Raw genomic sequence first — 14,116 nt, 5'->3', positions numbered from 1 at the left:
ATAAATGTTCCTAGAAACTAGAAACAGTTTTCTTAAAAAAGATATATCATACTACTGGAAATTCTTCAGAAAGTAAATATTTTCATGTTTCAAATAAAACCATGCATTTCTATAATTTTTCTGCACTTTTTCATACTTTTTTAAAAACAAAATTCTTAAACCCATATCTGTACATTTGAATTAATTATATTTAATTGCAAAAAATATGTTAAACCAGTATACCAATATAGACCATACCTTATTTCTGATACTAATCAGACCATTATACAATCCCAGTGCTAGGTACTGTCCATCATTTGTCCAGCTAGCACAAGTTATACGACTGTTTACTTTGTGTTTAGATACATTCTTTTGTTCAGGGGACCACAGACCTGCAACACAATGCTTGTAAATACATCTTCCTGTTATTTCTGTTTCAGTTAGGAATTAGTAACATGTGACTAGTAACTTTTCAAATGGCCATTAACTTTAACCACAGAGTGAATATTTGTGGACACTGCAGCCTCCGACAGAATATAGGATCACTATGTCTTGCTTTTTCCTCAAAAGTTGAAGGCTTGACAAAAACCATTATAGATTATAGTATGGTTTTCAACACAGAGCCTTGGCTCACACCCAACAGTAAGCTATTATGGGCCCCAAAAATGACTAGTGTAAAATTGTTCATGTCTTATCTAGTTACATGTATATATATGCAATATCTTTGTAATAAACAAGTTGTTGAAAAAAACCTTACCAAAGTCACTGACAGCACAGCTAGCTAACTGATGTGTCACAGGATTATATGATAAACACTGTATAGCATCGTTATGACTGAAAATAAATCAATTAAAAAGGTTTATGTTATCTTTCTACATTAAATATTCTAGTAAATCAATTAAATCCCTCTTCAAACAATGGGGGCCTCGTTGGCCGAGTGGTCTAAGTAGTTACTACTGTACTAGCCAGTCAACACTGAGGTTTTGAGTTTCTAACCCGCTCTAAGGGTGCACTTGACTCCAATCTTAATTTCCTTAATTTGTAAGTTTTTCTATCGAAGGTCAGTGGTTTTCTCCAGCACTCTGGCTTCCTCCACCAATAAAAACTGACCCCACGAAATAGCCTAAATGTGGTGCTTAAAAGTGGCATAAAAGCAACAAAAATCAAATATTCAAACAATGCTGGATTTGCCTATGAAAAGTAATTAGTGTATTAATTTCAATTTCCTCAAACCAAGGACATAGATGAATTTTTAACACTACATTGGAAACACTGAGGTAAATGCATTGAAAGAAACTACTTAAACTTGAATGTGTAGTAATGATAACATAAAACATTGTAATGAGGTAAGCAGCTCAGGACTTAGGTAAATAAAAATATCAATCAAAGACTTAAAGAAATATTTACAATTGGAAATGTCTTTAAAACAATTCCTACTACAAAAAAAAGTATGGTCTTTCCGACAGGTGGTCTTTCATTTCATCTATCTTTTTTTTAGACTAAAAATGGCTAGGGTCAAAGTTTGTCAAACCATTTGTGACTGATAACTTTTTGAAAAAAATACATTATGAAGATATAATGGTACATGTATTACATATTTAAACTGATCTTAAAGTGGTAATTCATAACATTTCAGTTCATTATCAAATGTCTAAAACATGTTAAATTGTTAAAATAAACAAAGTGTTAATTGTTATTACAAATATGTGTAAGAATGTCAAATTGTATAAGACATTTACATAAGTTGAAATTAAATTCAGATGGATATTTCTAAGTCAGAATTTTTTCATTTTGCCAATATTATTATGTATTTTTATCATAAATTGTCAACTGATGAAGTGAATTTACATTAAATGTGTACAATTTTTGTTTAAGCTCTTAATGCCATTATTTAAAAGTTATACTCATCAAAGCAAGAATGTGCTGAACTTTAGAAAATTGATCTATTTGACCTGTGACCTTGACATCTATTGTAAATGCTGAAATTTTACTGAGCTAAGATAACTTACGTGTACTTTAAAATTCCTTCTAATTTACTGGTCCATATAATGACACTTTTATCTGCAGATCCTGAAGCAAATCTTTTCCCATCTCTGGCATATGCCACACAATACACAGTGTCTTTGTGACCTTTTAGGGGCTGTATCAGGGTACCATCACTGGTGTCATAAACTAGGACACGGTTACCAGCAGCAACAATCAACTGACTGCCATCGGGTCTAAAGCATAAATCCCAGATGCTGAAAAATATTGAAAGTGTGTAATCAATCATAAATGATCAGTTTTGACAATAAGGTTTCTTTTAAGTAACAGAATGATTGGGTTGCCTAAAAATGTGTAGTTAAATTTTAAGAAATGCATATTTCAAACAGAAAGTTGGTTGCTGAGTAAAATGTTGCCATCAGTTGATTTGAAATTTAACAACTTAACAAAAATATAAAAACAAATGGGTAAGATAATATATAATTGCACATGATAAACTTAATTAAAGAAAGAAACGTTTTTTTTCCAAAACTAAAATTAGGTGGGTTAAGGGTTACAGATACTAGATCAGGGATACACCTGCTTGCAAAAAACATTTAATAAGTAAATGCCAAAAACCTGATTCATATTGAATATAAATAAAATCGAAAATGGAAATGGGGAATGTGTCAAAGAGACAACAACCCGACGATAGAAAAAAACAACAGCAGAAGGTCATCAACAGGTCTTCAATGTAGCGAGAAATTCCCGCACCTGGAGGGGTTCTTCAGCTGGCCCCTAAACAAATATTTACTAGTTTAGTGATAGTGAATGCCATACTTATTTCCAAATTGTACACAAGAAACTTAACTTAAATTATACAAGACTTACAAAGGCCAGAGTCTCCTGACTTGGGACAGGCGCAAAAAATGCGGCGGGGTTAAACATGTTTATGAGATCTCAACCCTCCCCCTATACCTCTAGCCAATGTAGTAAAGTAAACGCATAACAATACGCACATTTAAATTCAGTTCAAGAGAAGTCCGAGTCTGATGTCAGAAGATGTTACCAAAGAAAATAAACAAAATGACAATAATACATAAATAACAACAGACTACTAGCAGTTAACTGCCATGCCAGCTCCAGACTTCAATTAAACTGACTGAAAGATTATGATTTCATCATATGAACATCAGGCACAATCCTTCCCATTAGGGGTTTAGTATTATACCATCATTACATATATGAGAAGAACATAACCCGTGTCATGCCAACAACTGGTTTTTGAATAAAAGTGTGTAGTTCTGATGCAAAGACCCTATAAGTGAATCAATATTAACGCCAAAATATGCAATCTTTAATGACCTGACAACAGTATCTTAACTATATCCCTTCTTAATAAGTCTATTCAAAGGTTTTGTTAATTTCTGAGGTGAATACTGACACCTTTGTGCTTTATAAAGAATATTTCCATAAAAAATTGGATGTGAATACCTGAACGTATAAGAAGTCTGCATGTTGAGCTATATTTATGATTGATGTCCTTATACCGATGATAAAATTTAGTAAATGATTTGACTAGTTTGTTATATTGAAAACCCTGGTGTAATAACTTTTCAGTAATAAATAAATTTCTCTCGTTAAAATCTAAAACATTGTTACATACATGAGCGAATCGTACAAGTTGAGATATATAAACACCGTAAGATGGTGACAAGGGAATGTCACCATCTAAAAATGGATAATTAACGATAGGAAATGAAAAATAATCTCTTTTATCATAAATTTTAGTATTCAGCTTTCCGTTAGTAACATAGATATCAAGATCGCGGAAAGGGCAGTGGTCATTGAAAGGATAAGCTTTAATTAAAGTAAGTTCAACAGGATAAATTTCTTTAATATACATACTGAAGTCGTCATTATTGAGGGCCAAAATATCATCCAAATATCTAGAAGTACTATTAAATTTGTTTATCAGATGTTGTTTTGATGGGTCTTTGCTTATTTTTGTCATAAATTGTAACTCATAGCAATACAAAAAAAGGTCAGCAATAAGTGGTGCACAGTTAGTCCCCATTGGAATTCTGATAACCTGACGATATATACAAAATAATCTGTTAATGTATTTTATCTTTCATAACATATATAGTTATTATAGAAAGATTTTGTCAATGAGAACTTTTTTAATCACTGAGAAACAAAAACAAAAATAAAAGAAATTGAATGCACCAGTCTCAGTTGAATGGATCTTTTTTTCACACTTATGACTATCAGTGAAAACAGATTTACTGTACTAGCAATCTAGTTTATCTGGGAAATTTATTTTTAAACTGAGTTTTTCTAAAAAAAAATAATCATTTAAAAATTGTTAGGGTAGATAAGTGTAGGAATTCACCATTGTTCTACTTTATCCCTGTCGTGAACTTTATCTACCCAAGTTGGAATAGCTCGCATCTTTCTTTTAAGTGCAAATCTTAAATTTCTTATTGTGCGGTTCGCTTATGTTTTGGAATTTGTCGGTGGGCAATGAAGCGGTGCATGCGTACAAACACTTCCGGTAGTATCGTATTTTCGTAAATTAAAAAAAAAATATATATATTAATTGAAATTTCTCAATTTTAAATCATCAAAATTGATTAATATATTTTTTAATTATTTTATAAACTCTATTTGTTCCAAAATATAAAAAATAAACTGTTGTTTTCGTATCAATTTGTAAAGGGCACTTGCAGGAAATTTCAATTTTATAAATTTAGTTGAATTTATTTCTTTTTGTAAATTATGACTTTCGATCAAATAAAAAACAATAATTTAATAGTGATGTGATTTTTTGTTAAGTTATAAAATCTTCTATGATTATTGATTTTTCCTGTTTAATTGTTTAGACACAATGACCGGAAATGACCCCAAATAAGGCCTACAACAAAGGGGAATCCCATACCCCGAAAAGAACAAATTGCATCCAGACAATTTTAAGACTACTGAATCATGTTAAAACAGTCTTTATCTAACGAAATAATGGAACCGTCATAATTACTTAACGTCATGGTAAGTAGAGTTCCCATCTTTCCATTCATGGGTCATAAATTATGATGAATTTTGTGACATTATTTTCATCGGACAGTCTGAAAATGAATAATTTATCAGTTTATATAATGATGCATTGTTAAAGAAAACCTATTGATATCAACATACTTGTGCAATAGGTTATCAATACTGACAATGTTTTGATGAATGAAGGTAAATATCAATAATCTTAATAGAAATACATATTGACTATTGTAGTTTGGTTCTGCAATGATTTGGTCTCTTACATGTAAATATCCCTTTGAGTAGGTTGTTGGTACCAATATTGGGTTTATAAAATGGTCTTTTGTGGTTGTTACCAATATTGGGTTTATAAAAACGGTCTTTTGTGGGAGCATACCATGTTTTCTAGATTGTTCCATTTGATCACTGTTTTTACACTTACTAAAATTGATTATTGACAAATAATTGATGAATGAGGTTTAGGCAACAGAACTGACAAGTTTAAATACTTTGACAAAGATGAGATGACATTATTATCATTGAGAAAAACATACGTCTTGATTTAAGACTTAAATTACTTCTACATTGTACCACTACTTACATGACAAGCAAAACAAAAGAGTGGACTAGTCACCCAAATGGGTCATAAAAATCAGTTTTGGGAAATGATAATAGTATCACTAAAAAGAAAAAAAAATAATGGTGAAGAGCTTACTGCTAACATTTACACTCAAAATTTCAGCATGAAATAATTTAATTGTCCTGTCTCCAAGGCAAGTATTTTTTTAGCTTTAAGTAATTATTAAACAGGAGTGTGGCATGCTTATGTATAATTTGGCCCAAACAACTGATTTTTAATGCAAATCAGGGTTCTCGCTTAGGTGAACCCATGAGTCTTGGACTCATCAAATTTGTCTGGACTCAGATGCATCAAGATTGTAAAATTTTGTATAAACAGAACACAGTTAAAAACAAATATCATCATTTTATAGCAAAAGTTTAAAAAGTAATCTGAATTTAATGTCGTTTCGTTGCTCTGTTAGGCCATGGAGGACAAAATATTACATTTTATATTGCATTAAAATATATTCTTCTTGCTGTTGGACTCACCATGGCCAAAAATGACTAGTCCCTGGACTCGCCTTCGAAAATCCTTAGCGAGAACCCTGTCAAATGTCATGTACATGTTATAGTTTCCTGGCAGACATAACAGACCTTTTTAGCTATATTGAGATTAATGGTTTTGCTATAATGCTCTGCTTACATGATGACGTGAAGTTTCATGTTTCTCTTAGCATGCCTATTGTTATATGTTTAAATTCTTTTCAGATGTTTAAATGTTTGTTTATATTTTAAATGTATTTCAACTGAAAGTTTTCTTTCTGTCCTTTTCAGGGCTGAAAGTGAAACCACGAAACTAAACTTGTTTTCTAAGCATCAACAATGTCTCTAGAAGCATATTTATCAGGGAGTATATCAAGTGATGTACAGAATGGTCAAAAAATGGAGTCCTTTCAACCTAATCCCATTTATCAGGATAATAATCCCATTTATCAGGACAACAATCCTATTTATCAGGACAATAGTTTAAGTCAGTTCCTGGAAGGAGATTCAAACAATTTTGTAAATCAAATGAACAGTAGTCAATTTCCTGGAAATAATTCTATGAATTTCACTGGAAGTAGTTTTCAAAACATTCCAAACAATGCCGCCATTAATATGGTGTTGGATGGAGAGAATGAAGATGATCTAGACTTTGATGATGAAGAAGATGGCAATGAAGAAGTAGATTCAAATGATGAAGCAATAGATGATGAGGATGAAGAGGAAGTAGACGATGACAATGAAGAGGAAGAAAGTGAAGATGATGAGGATGAGAAGAGTGATGAAAATATAATGGAGAATATCATTGAAAAAGTTATTGAACCGGAAAAAACAGAAAAAGAAAAAATTATGGACAATGTTAACCGTGTTATAGATGAGGTAGCAAAAAATATAACAAGCAGTGTTGACTTTGAAGGTGCTCCTTTACAGCAGGAAGGTGAAGGAGAAACTAAACCAAAGAAGACTCGGAAAAGGAAAAAGAATTCTGATGATAAGAAAAAAGACAAGAAAAAGAGAAAAGTTAAACCAACTAATATGAGAAAAAATATAAGGTAATATAATTATTTGCAGTATACTGATGCAGATGATTGGATTTTTTTTCTTATTTCTATGTCCTTATATCATGTATATATTCTATTATTAATAACACAGTGATAGAATTCAAAATACATGTATATGAAAATACAGATATGTGGTATGACTGCCAATGGATTTTATTGGAACAATTATAGCTATCCACCAATGACTAAATCATGTAAATGATGAGTATGTATATGTAAAAACCATTTAATACAATGCCTCATTTTCACTAAGCCTAACATCATGAACATCAATAGTTAAAAAATTTATTTAATGAATGGCTCTTATTTATTTTGAATTTATTGAACCATAAAATTAATTTTTGACTCTTCACATTGAATAATCCGCGAAGCGGATTATGTTAAATGTGAACAGTCAAAAATTAATTTTATGGTTCAATAAATTCAAAATAAATTATTGACATTCAATATAAATAAATTTCTATCAAAAATAAAGCTCAAAGATATATATTAATACGAATAACAACGTACACAGATGTTTGCGTATGAATACACAACGTTAGAGTAGGCGTGTCTTCATACAAATTGATAACATTGAAAATAAAGCTAATTATTTTAACCAGTCAGAAGACAGTAAATACACCAAATTTATTTATACGAAATTAAAAAATATAGTATAAAATTATACTGGTAACCATTCTAACAACTAAATAAAAGATAGGTTATACCAAAAACATATAATTAACTACAGCTAGTCCTTCATTCATGTCTATTTTTTGTAACATTTTAAGGCAATAATAAAAAAAGATAAAAGTAGTTCATAGAAAGACAAACAATTGAAATTGTAACATGTACACACACACACATGCAACATGCATGACATGTTATCATTCTTATAGAATCAATATCATGAATATGTTACACTGGTATAGCAACAACATAAGCTCATGATTCCACTTTCGATAATTTGGCCACATTTTCTCCTTCAATCTACTGCTTTGTAATGTTTAAAAGAAAAAGTAAATCAAAACAGTGCATGTATAATATGACCTAAAGCCATGATTCCACTTTTGGTAATTTTAGAGAATTAATAGATAATACAGCTCTTGAGTCAACCACCATTGAAGCACAGACCGAAGAATTAGAAAGAAAGAAAAGACTTCAGGAACTAAAGAAACAACTGATGGAAAAAGAAAAGGAAAAGGATTCCCAACTAAAATCACTTTTAGAAGGTTGGTTTTTGATATGTAGACTATTTAAAAAAAAACTTCTATTTAACTTTAAAATGATCAATCACACTGATTAATAAAATAATATATAAATTGTGATTCTTTAGAGTTCATACCTAAAAAAAAAGTGTCCACATATTATTCAAAGCTTTTATGCATTGTACAGTCCAACAAATGCAGATTCTTTTTTAGTTTTTTTTAAGTCAGAACAGAATTATTTATCTAGACATCTAGACCAAAACTATCTTTTTGAAAAAGAAATGAATTTGACGTTTATTACATTCTCATTGACATTGTCAATTTTGTATAAATTTAAAAGTACAACAAGTGTTTAAAGTTAATTTCTAATGTGATAGATTTCAAACAAATTAAAGGTTGATATATATCATTAATGAATGATCAGATGTTGACCCATTATTTACAAAGAATGAAAATTTTTGACATTTGATTTAAAAACAAAATTTTCTTTATTTAAAGATAAAAGGTCAAAAACTAAACACCTGTCTTATTTTAAACCCTTGTGTAATTAACTTGTATTATTTGTTTGACACCTGTATTCCTGTAGTTCACTTTAATTATTATATATTTATGTAAGTTTTGAATAAAAGTAAGTGTTGTAAAAAAAAACTCAGGTTGTGAGTTCTAAACCAACAGATGTATGTCCCTCCAATTAACTAGCATGGTCAGTATCCTGCTATAGTTTAGTGTTTCTCTCCAGACACTCTGACTTCCTCAACCACTGGTTGCTTCAAAATATCCACCAGTGCTGAAAGTGGTCTTAAACATCATTAATCATGTTAATCACTCATCATTCTGATTTCTGGATATTTTTAGATATTTACAATTTTAGTAACATATTATTGGCTGTAGTGTTGGTTTTTTAGCTCACCTGGCCCGAAGGGCCAAGTGAGCTTTTCTCATCACTTGGCGTCCGCATCTGGCAGCGTCCGGCATCGTTAACTTTTACAAAATCTTCTCCTCTGAAACTGCTGGGCCAAATTAAACCAAACTTGGCCATAATCATTATTAGGGTATCAAGTTTAAAAATTGTGTCTGGTGACCCGCCGAACCTACCAAGATGGCCGCCATGGCTAAAAATAGAACATAGGGGTAAAATGCAGTTTTTGGCTTATAAATCAAAAAACCAAAGCATTTAGAGCAAATCTGACATGGTGTTAAATTGTTCATTAGGTCAAGATCTATCTGCCCTGAAATTTTCAGATGAATCAGACAACCCATTGTTGGGTTGCTGCCCCTGAATTGGTAATTTTAAGGAAATTTTGCTGTTTTTGGTTATTATCTTGAATATTATTATAGATAGAGATAAACTGTAAACAGCAATAATGTTCAGCAAAGTAAGATTTACAAATAAGTCAACATGACCGAAATGGTCAGTTGACCCATTTAGGAGTAATTGCCCTTTATAGTCAATTTTTAACCATTTTTGGTAAATCTGAGTAATGTTTTACAAAAATCTTCTCCTCTGAAACTACTGGGCCAAGTTTATTATAGATAGAGATAATTGTAAGCAGCTAGAATAAATTCAGATATACAAACACATCATCACCAAAACACAATTTTGTCATGAATCAATCTGCGTCCTTTGTTTAATATTCACATGACCAAGGTGAGCGACACAGGCTCTTTAGAGCCTCTAGTTTTATTAAATGATGCAAACTGGCAAAAAAGACAGCTGACTTTCTGATAACAATGTAGGAACCTTAAATAGCCAAAATAAATTTCATATTAACCAAACAACTTTGCATCACTTGCGCGGGATATAAATCAAAATAAAATGTTTTTTCTTGTGACATCCATTTGTAGGGGTTTCTTTTAAACAGAGACATTCAGTTGCAGGGCTTTTTTCCAGAGTTCAGTCACCTAATGCAAATCCAATAGAAAGTTAGTAAAACATATAGATTTTGGCATCAGAGTTGTTTTTTGGGGAAAAGTTTTCTGTAGTAAAAATGTGGGATTAAATTTATACAAACTGAGAAATGTTAATATATAAATAAAAAAAAAAGTTTTGAAATTTTCTAAGTGCTTTATCCAAATGATTGTTTATGGGGTTGGGGTGGTCATATTGCAGAAATTAGAAAGATAAAATATATGTGGAATGAGTGCCAATGAGACAATTCTCAATCCAAGTGACAATTTGTAAATGTAAACCATTATGGGACAAAGTACACCCTTCAACATGGAGCCTTGGCTCAAAACAAACAGCAAGCTACAAGAGTCTCAAAGATGACTAGTGTTAATCAGGATTTTATCTTTTCCACAAATCTGAAACAATTTCTTCACAATAATTATAAGATTTTAACTTAACATTTTGTCAAATGGTTAATAACTACCCTCAAACTTCAGGGAATCCTTTATATACTCTTTAGGGCTGTAGTTACATTAATTTCACTTTTTTGCTGGACCATACATATATATGTGTTTTATATATAAATTTAGAATTTGGACTTTTCTTCATCCAATTTGGTATTCACATTTCATCAAAATAAACACATCCAATATTTTAAACTGAGATACTTATATATGCCAATTATAATTTCAGATGATGAAGAAGAAAAAAGTAATGATGTGATACTCCTAGACAGTAGTGATGAAGGAAAGAATAAGAAAAAAGATGGTAAGAATATATATATTTATATTTCCTTGTCCCTTCTCTCTATCCTTAAACATAAAAGTTAGAAAAAAGATATATACATTCATATTTTATCTTGTCCCTTCTTTCTATCCTCAAACAAAAAAGATGTGGTATGACTGTCAATGAGACATCTGTCCACTAAACATGCTAAAGACCAAAGAACAAGAATGTGAACAACTTCAGGTCACTGTACCACCTTCAGCAATTAACCTACCGTATAGTAATCTATTAGATACTTGTATGCTACGAACCTTCAGCAATTAACATACTGTTAGGATAGCTATTAGATACTTGTATGCTACGAACCTTCAGCAATTAACATACTGTTAAGTTAGCTATTAGATACTTGTATGCTACGAACCTTCAGCAATTAACATACTGTTAAGTTAGCTATTAGATACTTGTATGCTACGAACCTTCAGCAATTAACATACTGTTAGGATAGCTATTAGATACTTGTATGCTACGAACCTTCAGCAATTAACATACCGTTAAGTAAGCTATTAGATACTTGTATGCTACGAACCTTCAGCAATTAACATACTGTTAAGTAAGCTATTAGATACTTGTATGCTACGAACCTTCAGCAATTAACATACCGTTAAGTAAGCTATTAGATACTTGTATGCTACGAACCTTCAGCAATTAACATACTGTTAAGTTAGCTATTAGATACTTGTATGCTACGAACCTTCAGCAATTAACATACTGTTAAGTTAGCTATTAGATACTTGTATGCTACGAACCTTCAGCAAATAACATACTGTTAAGTTAGCTATTAGATACTTGTATGCTACGAACCTTCAGCAATTAACATACCGTTAAGTTAGCTATTAGATACTTGTATGCTACGAACCTTCAGCAATTAACATACTGTTAAGTTAGCTATTAGATACTTGTATGCTACGAACCTTCAGCAATTAACATACCGTTAAGTAATCTATTAGATACTTGTATGCTACAAACCTTCAGCAATTAACATACCGTTAAGTAAGCTATTAGATACTTGTATGCTACAAACCTTCAGCAATTAACATACCGTTAAGTTAGCTATTAGATACTTGTATGCTACGAACCTTCAGCAAATAACATACTGTTAAGTTAGCTATTAGATACTTGTATGCTATGGACCTTCAGCAATTAACATACCGTTAAGTAAGCTATTAGATACTTGTATGCTACGAACCTTCAGCAATTAACATACCGTTAAGTAAGCTATTAGATACTTGTATGCTACGAACCTTCAGCAATTAACATACCGTTAAGTTAGCTATTAGATACTTGTATGCTACGAACCTTCAGCAATTAACATACCGTTAAGTTAGCTATTAGATACTTGTATGCTACGAACCTTCAGCAATTAACATACCGTTAAGTAAGCTATTAGATACTTGTATGCTATGGAAAGGGGAGAAGATAAAAAGAAGTAATCATAAACCATAAGTAAGAAAGGCAAGAACAACAAATAAGATGAGCAAACAGCAGTTTACAAAAAATTATGCAGAAGAATGTGCTTGACTTTTTCTTGTATTTAGTTTACTTTTTAGGCTTTCTTACATTGTTTTAATCACTGTTATGTGATAGTGATGTTATTTATGTTTAGGTGATGTTATTAATGTTTAGGTCATGTGATAGTGATGTTATTAATGTTTAGGTCATGTGATAGTGATGTTATTAATGTTTAGGTGATGTGAGTGATGTTATTAATGTTTATGTGATATCATTAATGTTTAGGTGATGTGATAGTGATGTTACTTATGTTTAGGTGATGTGATAGTGATGTTATTTATGTTTAGGTGATGTGATAGTGATGTTACTAATGTAAAGGTGATGTGATAGTGATGTTATTTACGTTTAGGTGATGTGATAGTGATGTTATTTATGTTTAGGTGATGTGATAGACATAAGTAGTGACGAAGATGATATTATGATCACTAATGACATGGAGTCTGATGACGTCGAGTCAGAAGATCCAAACAATAGCGGTAGTCATATTGACGATTCTATGAACCATCCAGATGAACAAGGCAGAGTTTTGGTCAATATTGGTCACCCACCAGAGGAACAAGATATTTTTCTTGTTCCACAAATTGCAAAATACATTAAAAGGCATCAGGTAAGATACATGTTGAATTGTTCCTATATGAATTGAGAAGGAAACAATTTATAATATATACAGATTCTATTTGAAAATCATCTTTTTTTTGTTCAAACAATGTCAGAAAAAAATGTGTATGCAAAAACTCAATTCATGTGTATTTTCAACTGTCAAGGCAGTTGAAATATTTCTCATAATTTCTTTCAACTTTATGGGAAATTAGTATTTCAATATGTGCATAAATTTAAGTTTTATATTTTTTGTTAACACATTGCTAGCTTTTTTTTCAATGTTGCAAAAGTAAAACTAAGCTGTGCTGTTTCTAGCATATGCAGTTTATATAATTGTTTTTACAGGCAACACATTTATTTGTTTTATTATATAATTTTTTCATAATCCTGAGTCCTTCATTTCAGATTGGTGGTGTTAGATTTCTGTATGACAATCTGATTGAATCTGTGTCCCGGTTTAAAAGTAGTCCTGGTTTTGGCTGTATCCTGGCCCACAGTATGGGTCTTGGTAAAACCATTCAGATGATAGCTCTCATTGACGTTTTACTGCGACACACATCAGCCAAGTCGGTATTACTTATTGTTCCAATAAACACTTTACAAAACTGGTTGTCTGAAATCAACATGTGGTGTCCGGAATCTGTACCAGAGGGATATCCAGATGTACAGTTACGAAACTTCAAAACTTATATTCTCAATGATAACTTCAAGACACCATATTCCAGGGCTAAGGTCATAGGTAATTATAAATATCCTAATGTCATCAAGTTTTGTTATGTGTCTTTAATATTCAGATTTTTGTGCACAATCCTTTTATGAAAAAATATGTTTTATGAAAAAATATGTAACAGATAAATACCAAGACAAGAAAATTCATTGAGTTTGACCATGTAAGAGTTTTAAAATAGAGCTGATCTAATGAAAGCAAATAAAGAATAGGGATGGAAGTGCAGCAGTTTGGTCCAGTTAATATTTGTTCAGTATAGCTCAGGGCTCACGCTACCAGGCGA

General features: G+C 31.3%; 2 protein-coding genes across 10 annotated transcripts in view; one reads left to right on the top strand and one right to left on the bottom strand.

Annotated features, from left to right (window-relative positions):
• The window catches only part of LOC134714999 (intraflagellar transport protein 122 homolog), a 37,633-nt gene extending 33,148 nt beyond the window's left edge, over positions 1-4,485 (bottom strand). For 6 of the 7 annotated variants that reach the window (XM_063576816.1, XM_063576834.1, XM_063576842.1 and 3 more), the window contains exons 1-4: positions 4,337-4,485; positions 1,989-2,219; positions 737-813; positions 238-371 (exon numbers count right to left, since the gene is read on the bottom strand). In XM_063576816.1, the coding sequence (XP_063432886.1) occupies positions 238-371; positions 737-813; positions 1,989-2,219; positions 4,337-4,395 (501 nt within the window). In that variant the 5' untranslated portion in view covers positions 4,396-4,485. Of the gene's footprint in view, positions 1-237; positions 372-736; positions 820-1,988; positions 2,220-4,336 lie in introns of those variants that run through there. The other variant, XM_063576869.1, reaches the window with a different exon arrangement.
• Positions 4,486-4,825: 340 nt separating this feature from the next.
• LOC134714987 (helicase ARIP4-like) overlaps positions 4,826-14,116 on the top strand; it is a 27,645-nt gene continuing 18,354 nt past the window's right edge. For 2 of the 3 annotated variants that reach the window (XR_010106601.1, XM_063576790.1), the window contains exons 1-7: positions 4,826-4,989; positions 6,367-7,127; positions 8,199-8,347; positions 10,169-10,246; positions 10,905-10,979; positions 12,887-13,113; positions 13,512-13,845. Coding sequence is in view for 2 of the 3 variants with exons in the window: in XM_063576790.1 (XP_063432860.1) it covers positions 6,415-7,127; positions 8,199-8,347; positions 10,169-10,246; positions 10,905-10,979; positions 12,887-13,113; positions 13,512-13,845 (1,576 nt within the window). In the remaining variant the exon portion in view is untranslated. The remainder of the gene's footprint in view (positions 4,990-6,366; positions 7,128-8,198; positions 8,348-10,168; positions 10,247-10,904; positions 10,980-12,886; positions 13,114-13,511; positions 13,846-14,116) is intronic. The other variant, XM_063576803.1, reaches the window with a different exon arrangement.

This window comes from Mytilus trossulus, chromosome 1 (assembly GCF_036588685.1).
Source record: "Mytilus trossulus isolate FHL-02 chromosome 1, PNRI_Mtr1.1.1.hap1, whole genome shotgun sequence".
In the NCBI taxonomy this organism is placed as follows: Eukaryota; Metazoa; Mollusca; class Bivalvia; order Mytilida; family Mytilidae; genus Mytilus; species Mytilus trossulus.
Note: the sequence above shows the minus strand (reverse complement) of the source record. Positions and strands in the feature narration are given on the sequence as shown.